Source organism: Anolis carolinensis, chromosome 3, assembly GCF_035594765.1.
Source record: "Anolis carolinensis isolate JA03-04 chromosome 3, rAnoCar3.1.pri, whole genome shotgun sequence".
NCBI lineage: Eukaryota > Metazoa > Chordata > Lepidosauria > Squamata > Dactyloidae > Anolis > Anolis carolinensis.
The window spans coordinates 234,593,875-234,613,016 of record NC_085843.1 but is presented as its reverse complement, the minus strand read 5'-3'; the positions used below and the strand labels follow the sequence as shown (position 1 = coordinate 234,613,016).

Here is a 19,142-nt window from a genome sequence, read left to right as displayed (position 1 = left end):
AGTGGTGTCAAGCTGCATTCATTCTAGATGCATCCACAGATCTCAAAATTCATCATTATTTTTGAGCACATCACAAAGGGGACTTTGTTTTAAGTTTTAAAATATAGTGGTATTATTCTTTTTTGGGGTCTTTTCCAACAGTTTGGTGAGTGCCTGTACATTGCGCTGAATGGCGATGGCTCTGAAAGCGAAGATGACTTGCGTCGGAAGCTATTTGTGCTCAGAAGACTCACTGAGGCTCACTTTGGACTAGTCACACTTGACAGCCATCTCTTCCGCAGGGAGTGAGTAGTCAAGGCAAAGGGGGTTGTGATGCTTAATTTTCTTATGGTGTTGATTTTTTTCATTCTATCTCACACCGGGATGTTTTGTTTACAGCAGTGGGGTCAGCTTTCCACAAAGTTTCCTTGAGTTCCATTATTGCTAATGCCCTTTTACAAGTGCTAAAGCTCCTTTTACATCAAGTCAAATGAGAATAGCTTATTTTGAGAATATTCTGAAGAGTGTGTGTAAGTGAGAGAAAATAACACAGAATTCCTGAGAGAAGCTGATTATGTATATCTTTCCCATCTTGCAAACATAATCTGGTAACTAGATGGATAGGATCCCTGCAGAACTCTACCTATGTTTGGTGCCGCCATTTCACATCTTAGGAATATAGCTCTAGTCAGTATTGACATCTGCTTGGCTGTCTTAACAAAGATTCTATGGTTAAATTAAACCCAATGAGAGGTTATGCAAACACCCCCTTCCATTCTAAGAAATTAAGTCAGAGGCAAAGTCAACCTGAAAGTTTGAGCCTGAGGGAGGAGTTTTGCATGTGGCAAAAAGGAACATCATCTTCCTGTGGGGCCCTGGGCTGCACTTTGCTGATCTGTGGGCTTGTTCTTCATAGGCTGCGCCCAATAGATTCTGAGCAACGTGCTCACGTCTGGGGACTACTTCAAAGTCTGCTGGAAACCTATACCCAGCTGCGCCAGGACGACCAAAGCTTTGCTGTAGAGGTAAAGTTGGGAGGTCTGTTGGAATGGAGGTGGGCATCATTCTAGTAGGCAGCCAAGAGTGGAGATAGGAAGCCAGGAACAGCATATTTTGGCCTCAAAAATGTGGAATTGGACAGTCTTGTGAGTTATAGTGCTCCTTCAGCCAGTCAGAACTAAGGTGAAGTGGGTGGTGTCCTGACTTTGTGTGGAGAGGTAGTTGTGCAAGTAGTTTTCTGCTTGTTTCTCAAGAGGAGCTGCCTCTGTGAAGAGCTGTGCATAGAGCGAGATATAGTATGCTGTACCATCTGTTTTTCTGGTCTCATAGGCTGTGGAGCGACTGATCCATCCGCAGCTCTGTGAACAGTGTATTGAGTTCCTGGAGCGCCAAGTTGTGCAGTACATCAACAACAGCCCAGAACGAGCTGGGCATGAAGTAGTCCATGCTTTCTTGCTTGTGCACACCAAACTACTTGCTTTTTACTCCAGGTAAAACTGCCTTCTTGTCCTTCCCTTATGCCATTACCTATTACTCTTGTCAGTGAAATACTCCCTGCTTTATATCATACCTTCTTGTTTGATACTCTCTGCCTTTCATTCAGTTCCAGCCTGATTATTCTTGATTTTCAGTTCTCCTCCCTCAGGAGTGGGCAGCTTCCAGGGCTCTGAATTGGGACCTCTGGACCCACTGAGGACTGTGCTGCCACCTCTCAACAGCACCCTTCTGTGTTGAAAAGGAGGGTAGCAGAATATGTCCAGTTAGTGCGCAGGGTGGGTTTCTTCCTTCCTCCTAGACAGGAAGGGCTTTACTGTGTTTCTTGCAGTACCTTTACCTGTTTGCAACTACAGGTTGAATATCTCTTATCTACAGAATCTGAAATTGTCTACATGGGTTGCTGAGATTGTTGTTGTTTATTTGTTCAGTCACTTCCGACTCTTTTTGACGTCATGGACCAGCCCACTCCAGAGCTCCCTTTCGGCCATCACCACCCCCAGCTCCTTCAAGAACACGCCAGTCATTTCAAGGATGACATCCATTGCTGAGATATGCCACCTTTACTTTCTGAAGATTCATATATACAAACTTTGCTTCATGCACCAAACCCTCCCCCCCAAAAAACCAAACCCCAAACTTGATACACTTCTTATCCATACCATTTTGGATAAGGAATACTCAGCCTATACCGCAGATGAGGGGAACTTGGAGTCCATAAAAATAGCTAGGAGGTACATGCTAACCTGTGTGTTTCACACATGTGTTCTTTTCTGTAGGTTATATTCTCTTTCCAACATGTAGTACTCCTAACATATTGGGCAAGTGGGCTTATTGACAAAATAACCTCCCCATAAAGGTACAGCAGAGTAACTTATTAGCAACAGCATGACCCAGCAACAGTAACCAAAAATTATAAAAAGAACAAAAACACACAGACCAATGTTATCGCTTCCTTTCGAGGCTTTTCTTTATAGCAAAATAATATAGTTGCACTATTTACAAAATAAGATTGCCATAACACAAATAAAGTTCTTTATACTTCCTTCTTTGCTTCCATGCTGAGCTTCTTATGCAGATAAATAGCTTCGCTCTCACAGAGCTTCTTCTCACACAGGAGCTTCATACAGTAGCTTTACACACAGGCCTTCAACCTGAGGTTTCTCTCACCGAAGCTTCTCACACTGAGACCTACTAACACTACAGGCACACCTGCTTATATTGAACTGCAGCTTTTGCTGAGTCATTGCATCCATGTAACCCTTTCAGTGTTTGACTCACATTTTTGTAATTAAAAATATCTAGTTAATTTTTAATATTTCTGAAATAACAGATGGCATTCTTTTTTCTTACCTAGCCGGAATGCCAGCTCACTGCGACCTGCTGATTTGCTCACCCTTATCCTGGTTGTACAGGATCTGTATCCCAGCACTGCCTCTGAAGAGCAGCCTAACCTCCAGGTATCTGTCTGTCTGGGAGAGGGACAAGTTCATAGAAAGGGAAGTGTGCTTGTTGGAATCTGTCTTTCTCGTAACTGTTCTCAGCTGGAGTGGGCTATGCAGAATTGACCACAAACAAAGATCCAACACTTATAGAAATTCTGACGCCATGGGAGAGAGGGACAGAATAGGACTGTTTTTATTCTGATTTTCTTTTCTGAAAGGATCCTCCCCCAATAAAAAGCAATGTTATTTAAGATCACTCACTTCTTTAGAAACAAAACACCCTTTATAAACAGTTTGGCATAAAATTAACCACTGGAATCCTATATATCCATTGCATACTATGCAGCACTGTAATGGTTGCTATGTAGTGAATGGTTGCTATGTAGTGAATTTCAGCACAATTCTCACAAACTCCATCATGATTCCCATAAAAAAGAACCACTGGGATTGATAGGAGTCCATTTCTATGTGATTGAGAGGCAGCAGCCTGACCTCTCTTACTTCTTCCTGTAAGTAATCTTCAGTATGACACAGAGAGAAAGGACCCCTGTTGCAAATCCCTTCTGCACAGGAGATTGCTTGCAAAAGGGCTATGTGGGAATATCAGACAGCTGCTTGTTGGTTGATAGGGGAATTGATTGTTGTGGATTGCAGTAGATAACCAGTAAATGGGGTTTAGGGGTTTTTCATGGTCCCTGTTGCCATGTGCCTTCAAATGATTAGGGCAACCGTAAAGCAAACCTCTAATGCAGTGTTCTCAACCTGTGGGTCCCCAGGTGTTTTGGCCTACAACTTCAGAAATCCCAGCCAGTTTACCAGGTGTTAGGATTTCTGGGAGTTGAAGGCCAAAACATATATATATATAAATAAAGTTGTTGTTGTTATTTATTATCTGGGGACCCACAGGTTGAAAACCACTGCTTTAATAACATCTTCTTGGCAATATTACTTCAAAGTAGGTTTACCTTTGTCTTTCTTTGGGGCGGAGAGGGTGTGATTTTCCCAGTGCCATCCAATCAGTTTCCATGACTGAGTGGGATTTGAATGCTGGTCTCAGGTATTGTAATCCAATGCTCAGATCAGTACTCCACACTATACGGACAGTTTCTATGTATAATTACAAAAGGTAGACAGTGAAGAAAGTTAATAAGAAGAGAATAAACTCATTTGAAATATTGGATTGTATAAATGTTCTATGGAGCCCGTGGACAGTTGTGACAACTAAATGGGTTGTAGAGCAAATCAAGTCTGAAATCTTTCTAGATGCCAAGATGACAACTGAGGCTGTCATGCTTTTCCCATGTCATGAGAAGACATGACCCACTAGAACAGATAATAATGCTCAGTAAAGTAGAATACAGAAGATAGTTGGAAGAGGAAAACCACACTATTGATGGAAGCCACAATTAGACAAGCTTTTGAAAACACCTAGTCACTAGCTAATCTACAAAATTATTATGTAGCCTTGCACTTTATCCCCTGCTGTCGTCCCATGGTTATAGCTTTGCACTTATTCCCATTCCCTTGCCCTGTTGCTTACAGCCTGGCCATGTTTACATTAACCACCATTGATGGATGAGCACTGTTTTAATCTGAGTTTTATGTTGTTATTTTGGAGACCTCTCATTCATAAGTCAATGTTGACAGCAGTTAACAAAACCATAAGCAATTGATGATTTAAGGGGGAACTCAGGGCAAATGTCAAAAGAGTTCTGGCAACTGTCTAGCATATTTGTGATGATGCTGGTTCTCACCTGTTCAGGTTGCAGAAGATGAGTCAAGTCTTCAGAGGCCCTTCAGCAGCGAGAGCATTGCAGTGAACAACCCTTGTTCCCCTGGATATTCAGAAGAACAGGTGAGTATAAGCTGGGCTTTAGTATTGCTATCTAAGCTTGGGTTGGGATCTATGATGCCTGAATGTGGGTTGTGGGATGGGCACTGGATGAACTGAGAAAAGGGTAGAGTAGGATGTTATAGTGGGGAATATGACAAGTGAGATAGAATCTACCTTTTTTACCAGGACTGGTCAGTCCCATCATTATACCACTGGATGATGTTGTGGCAGAACCTGTTCTGATCAATGGGGAGCGGGAGACTGATTGGACTCTTGCTGAGTCACTTCCCTTCCACACCCCTTGCATCCTCCCTCAGGTAGCAGATGATGTCTCTATGCCCGAGGAATTCTACACCCCTAAGGCTTCCCCTAGCCAACAGAGCACTGGTGAGTTTGGGATCGGAAGGGGAGATCCTGATGAAAGCGAGCAGATAGGCATGGAACCCTCTCCTGTGGGCATAGGGATGGCTTTAGGAGTAGGATGCCTTGCATATCACTTGGTTCTAGTTATGGTTGTTGAATGGAAATGTAATTCCTTTCCTGGAAAAGAACAGAGTTTAACAGCTTTTGCTGCTATTAAACAAAGAGTGGGAGAGAGACATATGAATATGGCCAAAGAGTGGTCCCTGCCAGGGAACTGGGATTACGTGCAAATGTTTTATCACCAAATAAGTGCCTGTGTCAAATCAGTGGCCTCTATGTGACTTGTTACTGTCATATCACTTGTTCCTTCATATTCCTGGTGCTGGCGTATTTGACCCCTCTTCTCTCTCTTGCCTGAAGGAAGTGCTGTCTGGGTTGAGGGTGCAGAATTTCAGGCTGAGGGAGAGTCAAATTCTTCTGACATCCAGGTAAGTGCTGAATGTTCATGGCTTCGATCCTTTTTGCTGGGTTGCCTGTTCTCCACATTTCCATTCTGCAGTCTCTTTTGTTTCTGCCTGAAATTTTGTCACTTTATCAGTAACTGCCCCTGAAGCCAGACTTAACTGAGCATGGCTAGTCTTTCTTCCATATAGCTTTGTGTGACGAATACATAAGCAATGATGGGCTAATGCTTACATGGAGTCCCCAGAATGGAGAAATGAATGAAAACACTTTCTCAAAAGTGTGCAAACTGTCTGCCAACAAAGGGTGGAAATAGACCTGTTCCACCATGGGCCAGATCAATAGTCAGACTAGGATTAAGGGTGAAGTGATGGGGGTTAGCACAATAGGATTTCCTATTTCACACGATTGGGACAAGATTTCTGCAATTATTGTAGCCATAGGGCAGGGGAGGGAGAACTATTTTCCACTCATTTTTTTCTGGTAAAAGTGAGTTTTGAAAAAAAAAATCTAAATATATGCAATATTTCTAACTTACTTTGTATCTTGGGCAATATAAAATACTTTATTTAGAAGTTATTTAACATATAAAATATATTAATACTTTGGCGTATTTTTGAAATTTAAAAATAAAAAGGCTTAGTTTTGCACAAACAAAAGTATAAGTACCTTTTGTTAAAGGGGGAAGTTGCAAACTGCTTCATCCTGTGTTACATAAGCACATGGATCTTAGTTTTTCTCAGTAAGGAGAAAATGAAAGAGAGATCACATACTTTGTAATAATTTTTAGATAGAAACCACCTTAAGCATAGATAATCTTAAGGGATAGACCAGCAGCATATTTAGATATAAAGTTTTATCAATCCTGAAAATACCAAATTCTTCATTAGTGTTAAGCTGTGAAAGGCTACTCTGTGCTCCCTTCATGAAGATGGCAGCACACAATAGGAACAGGAATGCAACTTGGATCAGTATTGTTTATGCCTAAAGTAAGCACAAACGTTATTGTTCCCAAATTCTGTAGACTGCCAAATACATTGATCTTCACAATATGCACCTTTTAGCATTTTGAGCTGACAAAATCTTGTTTTGAAAGGCATTTTACAAATTCCAAAATATGAAATGTGTCATTGGGATTTTTTTTTGTTGGTGTTTCCAAAAGTTTCCAGTCTTTTCAATTGACATTTTGTCAGCGGGGAATGAGGGGTCAGGTTTTTCATGTTTGTTTTTCAAATACAGCAGTGTACTGACCTGAATTTTATTTTTCTGTTATTTTTCTTCTTTCCTTTTTATTAAACTCTGGAAACCACTGAGATCCTTTTTCTCAGAGCCTTTATTATATTGCTAACACATCATTTGGGCAACTTCGTGGCTTGTTCTAAATCACCACGAAAGCAATGACAGTTAGGTGAACATCCCTTGTGTGTTATTTGCTTGTTGGTGACCCGGGAACCTGAGAGCAAAGAAGGATTGGAAAAGGTCTCTAGAGATTCCTTTGTAGGAATGGAATACATCTCTGGCAGCTTTCTTGCCCACATTGAAAAACTGACTGCACATACATGGCACCACATGTATTAGGGGATTCCCAGCAACAGAGTGCAACGTATAGGGGAAACCAGTTGCCCGGATATGTCTTGGAGTCAGACATGCTGGTCAAGAAAGTAGGGTCCTATTGCTTCCTTCCTTGCAACTTGGGATCTGAGGCACAGACATGAATTGGGCATTGAGGGTATATGTCTTATGCTGCATGTGTTTGGAACCTGATTGTCTCCTTCAGCGAAATGGTGGTCTCTGCTGCTGGATGGAGTGGATGGGAATGTCAGCAAGGCAGAGGGAGTAAATGCAGAGAGTGTCAGATATAGAGAGAAGGTGGCTTTTGCCTTGCCCACTACCAGCCCCAGAGGGAAGGAAGGCAGCCCTTGATAGTAAAGTGATTTACCACTATCTGTAGTTCAAATTAGCACAGAATTCGTGGAGTTTTAAAAACTATTTTCTTACATTGCCAGTAGATGGGGCTGTTGTTTTACTTTGCAATTGGGAAAGCTTTTGTTTGAACAAACAGTTGCTTGGAAAGGAAATCTTTAAATTGCTGGAAAAGTGGAATAGACCTTGGGAAGTGCATCCAAATATGCTTTAACCCAGTGGTACTCAGCCCAAGTGTTTCGGCCACCAACTTCCAGAAATCCCAGGCAGTTTAGCAGTTGTAAGGATTTCTGGGAGTTGAAGGCCAAAACATCTGGGGACTCACAGTTTGAGAACCACTGCTTTAATCAGATTATCAGTCCATGACATCTGGTACTCTCTCTGTCTCTCTAGATGGCTGAGGATTCGCTGCAGGCTCTGGTGCCTCCCACTCTAGAGGCTACCAATCCACGGAGAATTTTCCTGGATGCCAACCTGAAGGAAGGTTACTGCCCCATGATGCCTCACATGATGCACTGTCTTTCCCTCTGGCCAGGGATCTCACTGGTGCTCCTCACTAAGGTTAGTTGGGCTGCATTGAACCCCATTTGGGAAACACTCAGTCTGGGCCTCACTGAAAGTTGTCTTTACCCTTCAGGGCCCCAGCTCCCACGTGGCACTGTCCCTTTACCAGTTGCTAGATGGTCTCCTGGTGATGGAGAAGAAGCTGAAAGAGGGCCTGGAGGCCAAGCAGCCTCTGCGCTCTCAGCCCCTCCTGCTGGAACTCCGACATCGCATGGACAAGTTTGTCAAGAAATTGGGTGGGCAGGAGCCACAGGTGAGAATGTGGCCTCTTGTCTTCATGGGAATGCTGTAGGCAAGAGCTGAACTGGCTATGCTGCCCGAAGGACTCTGGGATTTGAAGTCCACAAAATTCATATTTCCAAGTTGTCAACAAGTGTGGTGCTTTCACAATGCACTCTGCTATTCAGAAAAGAGGCTCTGAGTGATATCCTGATAGATGTAAGAAGTCATGCTCCCTGTAGAGAGGCATTGGTGATTTAAGGTTGAACAGGCATGGATTAGGAGAGAATTCCAAATGATGGGTGTAGGAAGGATGAATGAGAGCAGGTACTATAAAGAAGAGTAATTACGGTATACACCTAAGTATAAGCCGACCAGAATATTAGCCGAGATGCCTAATTTTACCACAAAAAACTGGGAAAACTCACTGACTCGAGTATAAGATGAGGAGAGGAAATGCAGCAGCTACTGGTAAATTTCAAAAATAAAAAATATACCAATAAAATTATACTAATTGAGGCTGTAGGTTAAATGTTTTTGAATATTTAATATTTTTAATATTAAAATGGTAATTTAAGATAAGACTGTCCAACTCTGATTACCTATATAATAACCCAAATATAAGTCAACTCGAACATAAGCCGACCCCTCACTCAAGTATAAGCTGAGGGGGACTTTTTCAGCCTTAAACAGGGCTGAACAACTCTGCTTATACTTGAGTATATACGGTATGCTGTGTTTCACAAATGACATTTGTCTTTGCAGTTCCTGTAAAGAAAGGAAATGTTGTCTTATTACTGAGTTCTCATCTTCTTTATTTTTCTCACAGTTGCAGAATGCCTGGCTTGTTTTCAAGAACAAAGTTTTCTCACGCGGTGAATCTGGGAATCCCTGGGAGTGAGTATCACCAGGCGTTAACTCCTTGCCAGTGTGTGTTTACACATTTAGATTGAACACAGCTCTGTGATTTTCAGACTTTGAGTTGGCACTGCCACTAAGCAGAGGAACCGTATTCAGCATAATCCTTGGCATGAAGACAATAGAATAGCAGGAATTATTTATTTGAGTTTAAGAAAATGGAAAAGATTATGAAGGCAGTTTATTTGAATTGCACTTAGACTAATACTAATTTGATTTGAAAGAGCATATGATTTCAGCACTCATATTTTACAAACTCAAATGGCCCCTTCCATCCTGTAGAAGATATTTCTCAATTTCTCTATGCCCCTGAGCTGATTTAAGCCCAGGACGGATGTTTTGTCAAAACTGAAGTAATGCGAAGTCTGTTCACTCTTCTTTTTGACATTCTTTCAAAGCATACTGATAATCCTAGTTTTGCTTAGAATCTCTGCTTGCTTTTGGGAGTTACTGCATTGTGGGGTTGATGGGAAGCTTACTGTATTCCTTGTATGTATATATACATACATACACACACACAAACATCTCAAAAGAAAAAAGAATAAAGTTGCCTGGAGGGGAGGGAGTGTTACATCAATCTTTCTCATAGATATGCTAATTGTGCAAACAAACAGCTTGGCAACATTTAGGTCCAGGTTAAGATTGCTCACTGAATGAGGGATATTTTAGAGGCATGCCCATCTTTTGTGTTGCTGCAGACTCCAGCAGGCATTTTGTAATGTCCGCCAACAGCTTTGTGCTGTGTATCGGATTCTCTTTCTTGGATCATCAGGGGTTCTGGGCTTGTCTCGGAATGTGCTGGACCGGGCACAGCAGTTCACACGGTGAGTGGGTTGAAGCATGGTAGGTGAACCCAGAGGCTTGGTAGGGTACAATAGCAATATTCTGTTGGGGGTGGGGGGCTATGTCAATATCAAGAAATACCATTTTAGGGCCCACGCTAGTGGAGCTCTCCTCATCTGAAATTTTTTGTTGCTGTCTACTATGAGCTGGTAATACTTTCATTAGATGCTGCATTACTTGTGCGTGCTAGATTGAGTTCCGGTTCTCTTCCAATGTAGTAGGTGACTGAAGCTTTGCCCACTGGAGTGTTTAGGGAAATGAATGGCATACCAACTTGGTTGCCTTTTGCCCAGAGCTCAGTTGAAATTAAATATTATTGCCGCAGGGGTAGGAAGGGTTGTATGCATAAAGCCACCAGTCTGACTTCCTTCCTCTCCTCATCTTAACATCGGCAGGGACAAGCTTCAAGACTGGAGGGACTTCCTCCTTGTGAAGAGCAAGCGTAACGTTACTATGGTGTCATATCCTTTCTGTCTCCATCTCCTGCTGACAGTACTGAAAATCCAGCAGTGGGACTTTAGTGAAGTGATTATGAAACACTGGGAGATGCACTACCTCCAGGCAACCACAGAAAAGGAAAGTGCTCCTCTTCAGTTAAGTAGTCTTTAACACAGGAAATTCAATTTTCCCTCCAGTTGTAGCACTTTTCCCCATTGGAGAAATAGCTCAGAACTGAGACTAGATGGTATTGAACTTGCCTGGGATCTTTGTTGGGAGCAGGTCTGCCAAAGTCACGATTCTGTAGATATTTTTCTTCCTGTTTAATACCAGCATTGAATGTTTGCCCTTATTATATTGGGAGCCGCCCTGAGTCCTCCTGGGGAGATAGGATGGGCTACAAATAAATAATAATAATAATAATAATAATAATAATAATAATAATAATAATAATAATAATAATAATAATAATTGAAACACAACAAGATGAGTCCACAGCAGACACTGGCTGTTGTATTGGATCACACGTCGGACACTTCCCAAGTGTCTAGGACTGTGTGATGTATCGGCGAATAATGCGTGCAGATCCCAGTAAGGTGGTCTTCTGCAGCTGGCAGGTGGTAATTTTGTCAGTGCCGATTGTGTTTAAGTGCAGGCCAAGGTTTTTAGGCACTGCACCCAGTGTGCCGATCACCAGTGGGACCACCTTGACTGGCTTGTGCCAGAGACTTTGCAATTCGATCTTTAAGTCCTCATATCGTGTCAGCTTTTTTATATTATTATTATTATTATTATTATTATTATTATTATTATTATTATTATTATTATTACTACTACTACTACTACTACTACTAGTCTGTGGTTGTAAATGAGCAGAACAGAAAAGTATCCTTGTTTCCCGGCACAGTCCCAGAGGGGGAAGCATTCATATCTCCAATCAGAACCTTAACTTTCTTCCATCCACATACCTAGAGGACTTCCCAGGTCTTATACACTTTATTTATGTGGACCGCACAGTGGGACAGATGGTGGCTCCGTCCCTTGGCACAACTGAAGATTCTGCTTCTGAACTCGGCAAGGGGTCCCTGCCTGCCTTCATTAAGGAGAAGGTAATGTTTCCCCTGCCAGTGCGGGACTTCGATCCCCCCCTTTCTTCTTATGAAATGGAAAGGAAGAGAATATGTCCAGGATGGTGAATCTGGGTAAGGTTATTACGGCCCAGAGGGGAGAAGATCCACGAGTTACCTATACTCTAACACATTTTTCTCTAGGTATGGTCACTGGTGGCACTGGCTCGAAGCTACTTGCAGAAGGGCTACACTACATTGACTATCCGGGATGGAGATTACTATTGCACTTACTTTCTTTGGTTTGAGAATGAGCAGGTATGTGGAAGAGCTTGGAACTGAGGCTGGATCTACACTGCCCTGATCTGATTCCAGATTTATCTGCTTATCCCAGATTATCTGGCAGTGCAGATTCATATAATCTAGTTTAAAGCAGGTAATTTGGGATCACATCCTGGGATATAAGGCAATGTAAATCCATTTTTGGGGAAAGGGGAAAGTTTGACAATTTGACAATTTCTTATGAATCCAAGTATCAGGAAGGTCAAAAGTACAGGTTCTGCTTCTCTCCCCTTTGACTAGATCAACCAGCTTTGATGTGGTGCAAAAAAAAAAAGGATGTTTGTATTTGTGGAATTTTAAAGCCAGGAATTTGCTTTTAAATTCCAGAACAGAGCTTGCATTCCTTACATGGAAAAAAGTCTCTTAGTTACACCAAGATCTCTTTATTTCAGCAGTATGAGTTATGGATGCAGGTCATGTTCTTCCTGTTTTTTTAAGAAGTCAATAAGCAAGTCTTGCTGATCTACTGCAAATCATTACTGACAGATCTACCAGTGCAACCAGATCTATTGTCCAGGATTATTTAGGATGGTGTGCACAAAAGTGATATTTCTGGATTCCCATGATCATCTGGCTACAATCACTAAGTGGGCCTTTGCCACGTCTTTCTTACCCAACTTTAATGTACTTCACAGAATTGTAATTAGGCAGAAGTATGACTTTTTGGAGAAAAAACATAATAACAATGCATTAAGAGGTTTTTAGGCCAGTGATGGGAATCACATGGCTTTGTGTCTGTTGGAGTCCTCCTTATCTCCCCTTGACAAAAAACCCTAAGGAAATTACTCATCCAGGGCATACAGTTTTCTTTTACAGCAGGAAGAAATAGGCCAATAGACACACAGAAACATACAGATTAGGTATGTATCTGTTTCAGTACAAAATAAGAAGTCTGTAAATTACCTTTTAAAAACCAAAGGTAACGTTCTGGGTTCCTTTCATCACAATTATCTGGTGTATCCTATGGTAGGTCTGGGATGCTGAAGGAAAATGTCCTCCAGCCCTAATTTGCCCACCCTGTTTTAATCTGTAAATTGCCTATGGTCCCATTATTGTCTGAAACCCACTCACAATCCTGTCAGCTTTTGACTGGTGCCATGTTTTTGCAGGGCTACAAGCTGGAGATTACAGATGTGCCGGTGCTTTCTGATGATTCGGCCCCCATTGGAACACTGGCAGGTGACTACTACAGGTGAGCAAGATTTTGATTCCATAGATAACCAGTGGATTCAGAAGCAGTTTGTGGAAGAACTTGAGTCTGTCAGAATGTGGGAAACAAATTTTATAGTGCATTCAGCTGAGCTATTTTCTCATTCTAGGTCTGATCAGAATATTGCTCACCACGATATCAAGTGTTGCCTCTGACCTCATTTTACAGTTGTCCTTGTCTAGTGTTCACCTGTGTGATCACCTTAGCTTTGCAACTTTGCAAAGTTTATGAAGAGATGTCCAAGATAGTACGGGAGGCAGCACTGTAACCCTTTAACCTGCAAAGTTTACATGCGCACGCTCCAGTGCTTTGTGCTTCCCTGTCTATAGATCAGAGATGCCTCACATTTGCATGTTGCGGGCTTCTTTAGAATCCTCCTTATTCCAGTTTCATTCTAAAGACTAGATCATTGACTACCATCTTTCTCATTCAGGAAACTCATCCGTTACTACAGCAAGAGTCATACGAATGATGTGGTGAAGTGCTATGAACTTCTGACCATCCACCTGGGCATCATGCCCACAGAGTATGTGATCCAGCAAGCATGTGACTTAGCCCGTCAACTCTGGGAGCCAACCCGTATTCCCTTTCTTTAGGGCCTTTTTTGCTGCTTTTTTGCAATTTGGGTGTTTCCTTCTCCTTTCTGGTCTTGACTGCACCTCGGGACTCTGCTGGATTAATTTCCATCGGACATTGCATTTGAACAACGTATTTTTTTCATACTGCAAAATTGGAAGATCTGCCTGTTTTTCCTCTTGCCATGTTGAATCAGATGCCCCTGCCTGAAAGCTTGACATGGGACATTGAAGCTAATGGGACCAATGGCTTTTGAGGCAGAGCTGCTGCCATGGTGTAGACGCTCAGGGAAATCCCTCCTCCACCTTCTCCTTGTGCACATACTCACACAGCCTTCTCTACCTATGAAACAAACGTTCATAACAATGGTATGCCAAAGCCTGCCCTAGCCAAAAATTTCACACATCCAATTTGCCACCGAAGCAGCAGCTCAAATCACTACGAACAAAGCTTTGCTTTGGGCTCTCATAAATGGAAGTGTCTCTGAGAATAGGCTGTTGGAACTGATGCCTGACTAATTTGGCAGCATCAAGCTTGCACCTTTTTATCCTAAAGAAAAACTTGCAGTTTGTTATCCTAAAGGAAATTACTCTTCCCACAATGAGGGAACAGGAATGTGTGTAAGGGAAGAAAACACTGTTTCACTGTTAAAACATACAAGGTTTCACATGAGGCGTGATCAGATTCAAGGGAGGAAAGTATGCAGGCAGATTCTTTCCAAAAATTGTTTTGAATTTCTACTACAAGACTTCAGACAGAGTGGGCTTGCATCTGGACTTTTGACAGAAGTGTCAACTTTTTGGTATGTGAGGTGCGTTCTACCACTGAATACATAAAAGAGTACTTGTTTCAAAAAATTGAATCACCAGAAAACAGCTTTAAGATCTACCTTTTGCACACATACATATAAGCATAGCTGGAAATACCAGACATATTCCAAATACAAGACCTTCCTGAGTGGTGAATATATGTACTAAGTCAACCTCAGAATAGTTTTGTAAAAGGTTATCCATGAAAAAGACATGCAAGTTGATTTGTTTTGAAATGATAATGGTATTTTGTATTTTTTTAAAAACCAAACGAATAAGCTAAATATACTGTAAATGGATGGAAATGTAAACTTCAGAAATGATAATGGTTTCTTTACTACAGCATTTCATATGCCATATACAATTCTAACTCAGTGGCAAGCACATGTTACTAATTTTATATTTATGGGAAAATGTACTTTTATACACTTTGCAAGAAAGAACTGAGCATAAGGTAAAGGTAAAGGTTTTTCCTTGATATTAAGTCTAGTCGTGTCCGACTCTGTGGGTTGGTGCTCATCTCAATTTCTGAGCCAAAGAACCGGCGTTGTATGTAGACTCCTCCAAGGTCATGTGGCCGGCATGACTGCATGGAGCGCTATTACCTTCCCGCAGGAGCCGTACCTATTGGCAGAAGCTGGGGCTAACAGTGGTAGCTCACATCACTCCCCGGATTCGAACCGCCGACCTTTTGATCAGCAAGTTTGATCAGCATAAGTATACTTAGTATATTTTATATTATTAAACCCTTGCAAAAGCTTTGTATTGAATCTCAGTGGTTTGTGGATAATGATCTAGACCCACGGATGGCTTCAGAACAAAAGGAGCAGGATATACTGTTGCATGCTCACTTGTGATTAGGAAACTGAAAAACCCAGCAGAGTAGAAAGCAAAGCTATTAAAAACACATCCCTCCCCACCCCATTGCAGGACAAGATAAAGCAGAAACTCACTACGGATATACGTATGGTCTCTTATCATTGTAATAACTTCTTAGAAGGAAAACAAATGCTGTGAGATAATTCACACTGGAGAAGTATAGTTTTAATAGGAGAACAGACATTACAAAGAATAGAGCAATGATGCAATATAGTGAAGTTTCTGATAAAATGGCAAAGGCAGAGGCCAAGGTTCTTCCATAACCTTCATGGGGGGAACAGAGTGAATAGGTTCTGTTTGAAAAGAGATTTGGCAGCTTAAAATGCACAAAAAGTCAAAAAGCATAGAGTAGAAATGTGCAATAATTTGAAGTAAATTGACACTATCTTGTCTTAATGTCTTAAAAGATAAAACAGCATTGACAATCATAATAAAATATATGATGGAACATGACTTTTGTAAAACTAAATTAAGATATGGTTTATAGCTAGTGGTGAAGACAGTAAAAACTATTTTGTGAAGCTACTCAGAAAGCATTATTTGGTTCTTTAGAAGATTTTGTACAAAGGAAAAAGAAAATTCAGAAAGATTACACTATGTAACAAAATTTGAAAAAATTGTTCCCGAGTTGAAAGTGTTGTTTCCTGTTTAAATGTGCTGTACTTACTTTGAAAGTGGTTGTTATACTCCGGAAGCTTCATTTTTGTTGTGTTGTTGAAGGCTTTCATGACCAAAATCACTGGGTTGCTCTGAGTTTTCCAGGCTGTATGACCATGTTCCAGAAGCATTCTCTCCTGATGTTTCGCCTGCATCTGTGGCAGACATCCTCAGAGGTTGCGAGGTCTGTTGAAAACTAGGCGAGAGGGGTTTATATATCTGTGGAAAGTCCAGGGTGGAAGAAAGAACTCTTGTCTGTTTGAGGCAAGTGTTAATGTAGCAATTGGCCTCCTTGATTAGCTTTGAATGGCCTTGTAGCGTCAAGGACTGGTTGATTCCTGCCTGAGAGAATCTTTCATTAGGAGGTGTTAGCTGGACCTAATTGTTTTCTGTCTGGAATTCCCCTGTTTTCTGAGTGTTGTTCTTTATTTACTGTCCTGATTTTAGAGTTTTTAAAATACTGGTAGCCAAATTATGTTCATTTTCATGGTTGTTTTTTTATCGTTTTCATTTTTGTTTTTTATCTTTCTGTTATCTGAAACCAAAAAGGCTTGTAATTTTCCTTAATGAAAATATGCACAAAAACAACCTTTTCCATGTTTTCATGATAGAACCAATTAGGAAATGACATTTATAACCCACTCTCCTAAAATTCCATTATGCCTTGTCTGGAAGCACTTGAATTCAATACACATTTGGAAGAAACAAGTATTGTAAGAACCTTGCAGGATGCAACATGCTGTTAACCCTATTAACAGCTGTGCTAGGTTATATTTTTTTGTCAATAAAAGACATGGGGAATTGTTCTGTTAACACCTAGAATTAAAATGGCTAGGAGATAAGAAACTAGCAAATACTTCAGGGAAATGTGATGAGTTTGGAATATTCATGTCACTCAGTCATGAAGCTCACTTGATCATTGGTCTAATTTCTTACCTTTCAGACCAATCTATCTACCTGGATACAAATGATAAAATTGGGGGAGTGAATTTCCATATATATTGTCCTAGCTTATTTTAAGGAGACTAGAGCCAAAATATAATAAATGAAAAAATGGAATAGTTTGCTTTCTGTGGGTGATAGAAAATAATCTAACTGTGCTCTTATATTGAATATTATGCTTTATGCTGAAAAGAATAGAACAATATAATGGGAATGTTGAGCAGCCTTTCTGTTTTTTCTGTTCTCTGGCAAACTATTTGTTTCATACACAGAAAGGGAAAGGCAATTGCGTATTACTTTCATTAAAATGTAAAGTTAAGAAATATTCTTCAATATGAGAGAGCCAATTGGAAAAGGGGAAGATAGTGGAATGGTCCAAAAAAATGCAGGTAACTACATGCGGAAAGACAGTGAATTTATCAGCCTGGTGGAGGATATAATTACACCAGTAAATAGTAGAGGTTAATTATTCTTTGAACGTTTGAGTGAAAACCCATACAAGCTACCTGAAGTCCCTCAGTTATTTAGAAAAAGGAAAGAGTCAGGAACATGCTTGAGACTCAGTCGCCCAGCCAATATTTAATACTTCTTGTGGTCACCTAAAAGTGCCACATCAGTTTGATTGAATATTAAATGATATGAATACAAATGTTAATCTTTGTATGCCACTTTCCCAAGATCAAATGGTGTCACAGACCAAAAAATACCAAAGCCGAAACAAAACAATTAAGTCAATATACAGCAAAATCCAAATACAATTAGGTCAAGGTAAAGATTTCCCCCTGACATTAAGTCTAGTCGTGTCCAACTCTGAGGGTTGGTGCTCATCTCCATTTCTAAGCCAGAGAACTGGCATTGCCCATAGACACCTCCAAGGTTATGGGGCCGGCATGATTGCATGAAGTTCCATTATCTTCCTGCTGGAGCGGTACCTATTGATCTACTCACATTTGCATATTTTCAAAATGCTAGGTTGGCAAAAGCTGGGGCTAACAGCGGGAGCTCACCCCCCACTCCCTGGATTCAAATTGCCAATCTTTGGGTCAACAAGTTCAGCAACTCGGTGGTTTAATCTGCTGTGCCACCTGGGGCTCCCTTTTAGATACAATTAATGGATAATAAAAATTCAATCAACAATTCATTCAACTTGCACAGGCTCCTTTGTGAGTTTTTTTGTAACACAAATGGGAAAATTTAAAGAATCGATGTATCTAGACATAGATTTATCTAGAGCTTTCCAAATGTTTCATGTGAGTGAAACACTTTTGAGACATGTATCATTTTGCAACATAGTCATTCAGTTTTACTGGCAAACTAGAAGTTAAACCAACCCTTTATAAGAGATATGGACACTGTAATAATGAAATGTATGGGGACGCAACATATCTCCTGAAAACTTTTCATATATGTATATTTAAATATATATGTTTTTGCTTATTTTGCAAAGAATCACAGGTTTTTTGTTATGTTCATGCAACACACCTACAGAGTTGCAGCCAAAACACAAATGTGTTGTGACACAATTGGGAAAGCTCTGATCTAGACCGATTAAAATACTAGAAAATTCCAGATTTTGTTCATTCTTTCTGGCTTTATTTTGAAGATACATATATGTGTGTTTATTAATCCAAATATTTTCTGTTGACTATCAGGGCCCTTCCACACAGCCATAACCCAGAATATCAAGGCAGAAAATCCCACAATATCTGCTTTGAACTGGGTTATTTGAGTCCACACTGCCATATATTCCAGTTCAAAGCAGATAATGTGGGATATTTTCAGCTGTGTGGAAAGAGCCACAGTATGATCAAAGGTTTTTTATAGCAACTTCCAAGATCAGTTCACTTTAATCTAATAAAAATGTGAAAGAACAGGAGTGAAAATGGAATTTTCAGTTGGTCTAGATTTACTATTAAAATGGTGTATTGCATTAGAAAAAAACAACACTAAATACAATGCAATTAGAGACGTCCAGGTTTGCAATGTTAAACATATATTAAGTAGGGTCTATTTACCACAGTGAGGCACACTTCAAACTAAATATGTAAGCATGGTCAAGTGTGATGTGTATAGGGAGACCTGGGTCACTTAGGAAATCCACAAACCCTCTAAATAATTTTCTTTAAAAAATAAAACCTTTATTATAGGGTTTGTAAGTTAGAGTCCATCTGAGGGTTG

The 19,142-nt window shown here is 40.6% G+C and overlaps 1 protein-coding gene across 2 annotated transcripts in view; it reads left to right on the top strand.

Moving 5' to 3' along the window:
* Nucleotides 1-18,533, top strand: part of hps1 (HPS1 biogenesis of lysosomal organelles complex 3 subunit 1) — a 30,391-nt gene extending 11,858 nt beyond the window's left edge. Inside the window, exons 4-19 of one of the 2 annotated variants that reach the window (XM_062976370.1) lie at nt 142-284; nt 896-1,004; nt 1,309-1,469; nt 2,831-2,933; nt 4,681-4,773; nt 5,070-5,139; nt 5,536-5,603; nt 7,894-8,061; nt 8,138-8,317; nt 9,113-9,180; nt 9,900-10,025; nt 10,440-10,508; nt 11,450-11,591; nt 11,754-11,867; nt 13,001-13,083; nt 13,535-18,533. In XM_062976370.1, the coding sequence (XP_062832440.1) occupies nt 142-284; nt 896-1,004; nt 1,309-1,469; nt 2,831-2,933; nt 4,681-4,773; nt 5,070-5,139; nt 5,536-5,603; nt 7,894-8,061; nt 8,138-8,317; nt 9,113-9,180; nt 9,900-10,025; nt 10,440-10,508; nt 11,450-11,591; nt 11,754-11,867; nt 13,001-13,083; nt 13,535-13,697 (1,860 nt within the window). In that variant the 3' untranslated portion in view covers nt 13,698-18,533. Of the gene's footprint in view, nt 1-141; nt 285-895; nt 1,005-1,308; nt 1,470-2,830; nt 2,934-4,680; nt 4,774-5,069; nt 5,140-5,535; nt 5,604-7,893; nt 8,062-8,137; nt 8,318-9,112; nt 9,181-9,899; nt 10,026-10,439; nt 10,509-11,449; nt 11,592-11,753; nt 11,868-13,000; nt 13,084-13,534 lie in introns of those variants that run through there. The other variant, XM_062976371.1, reaches the window with a different exon arrangement.
* Nucleotides 18,534-19,142: the final 609 nt, after the last annotated feature.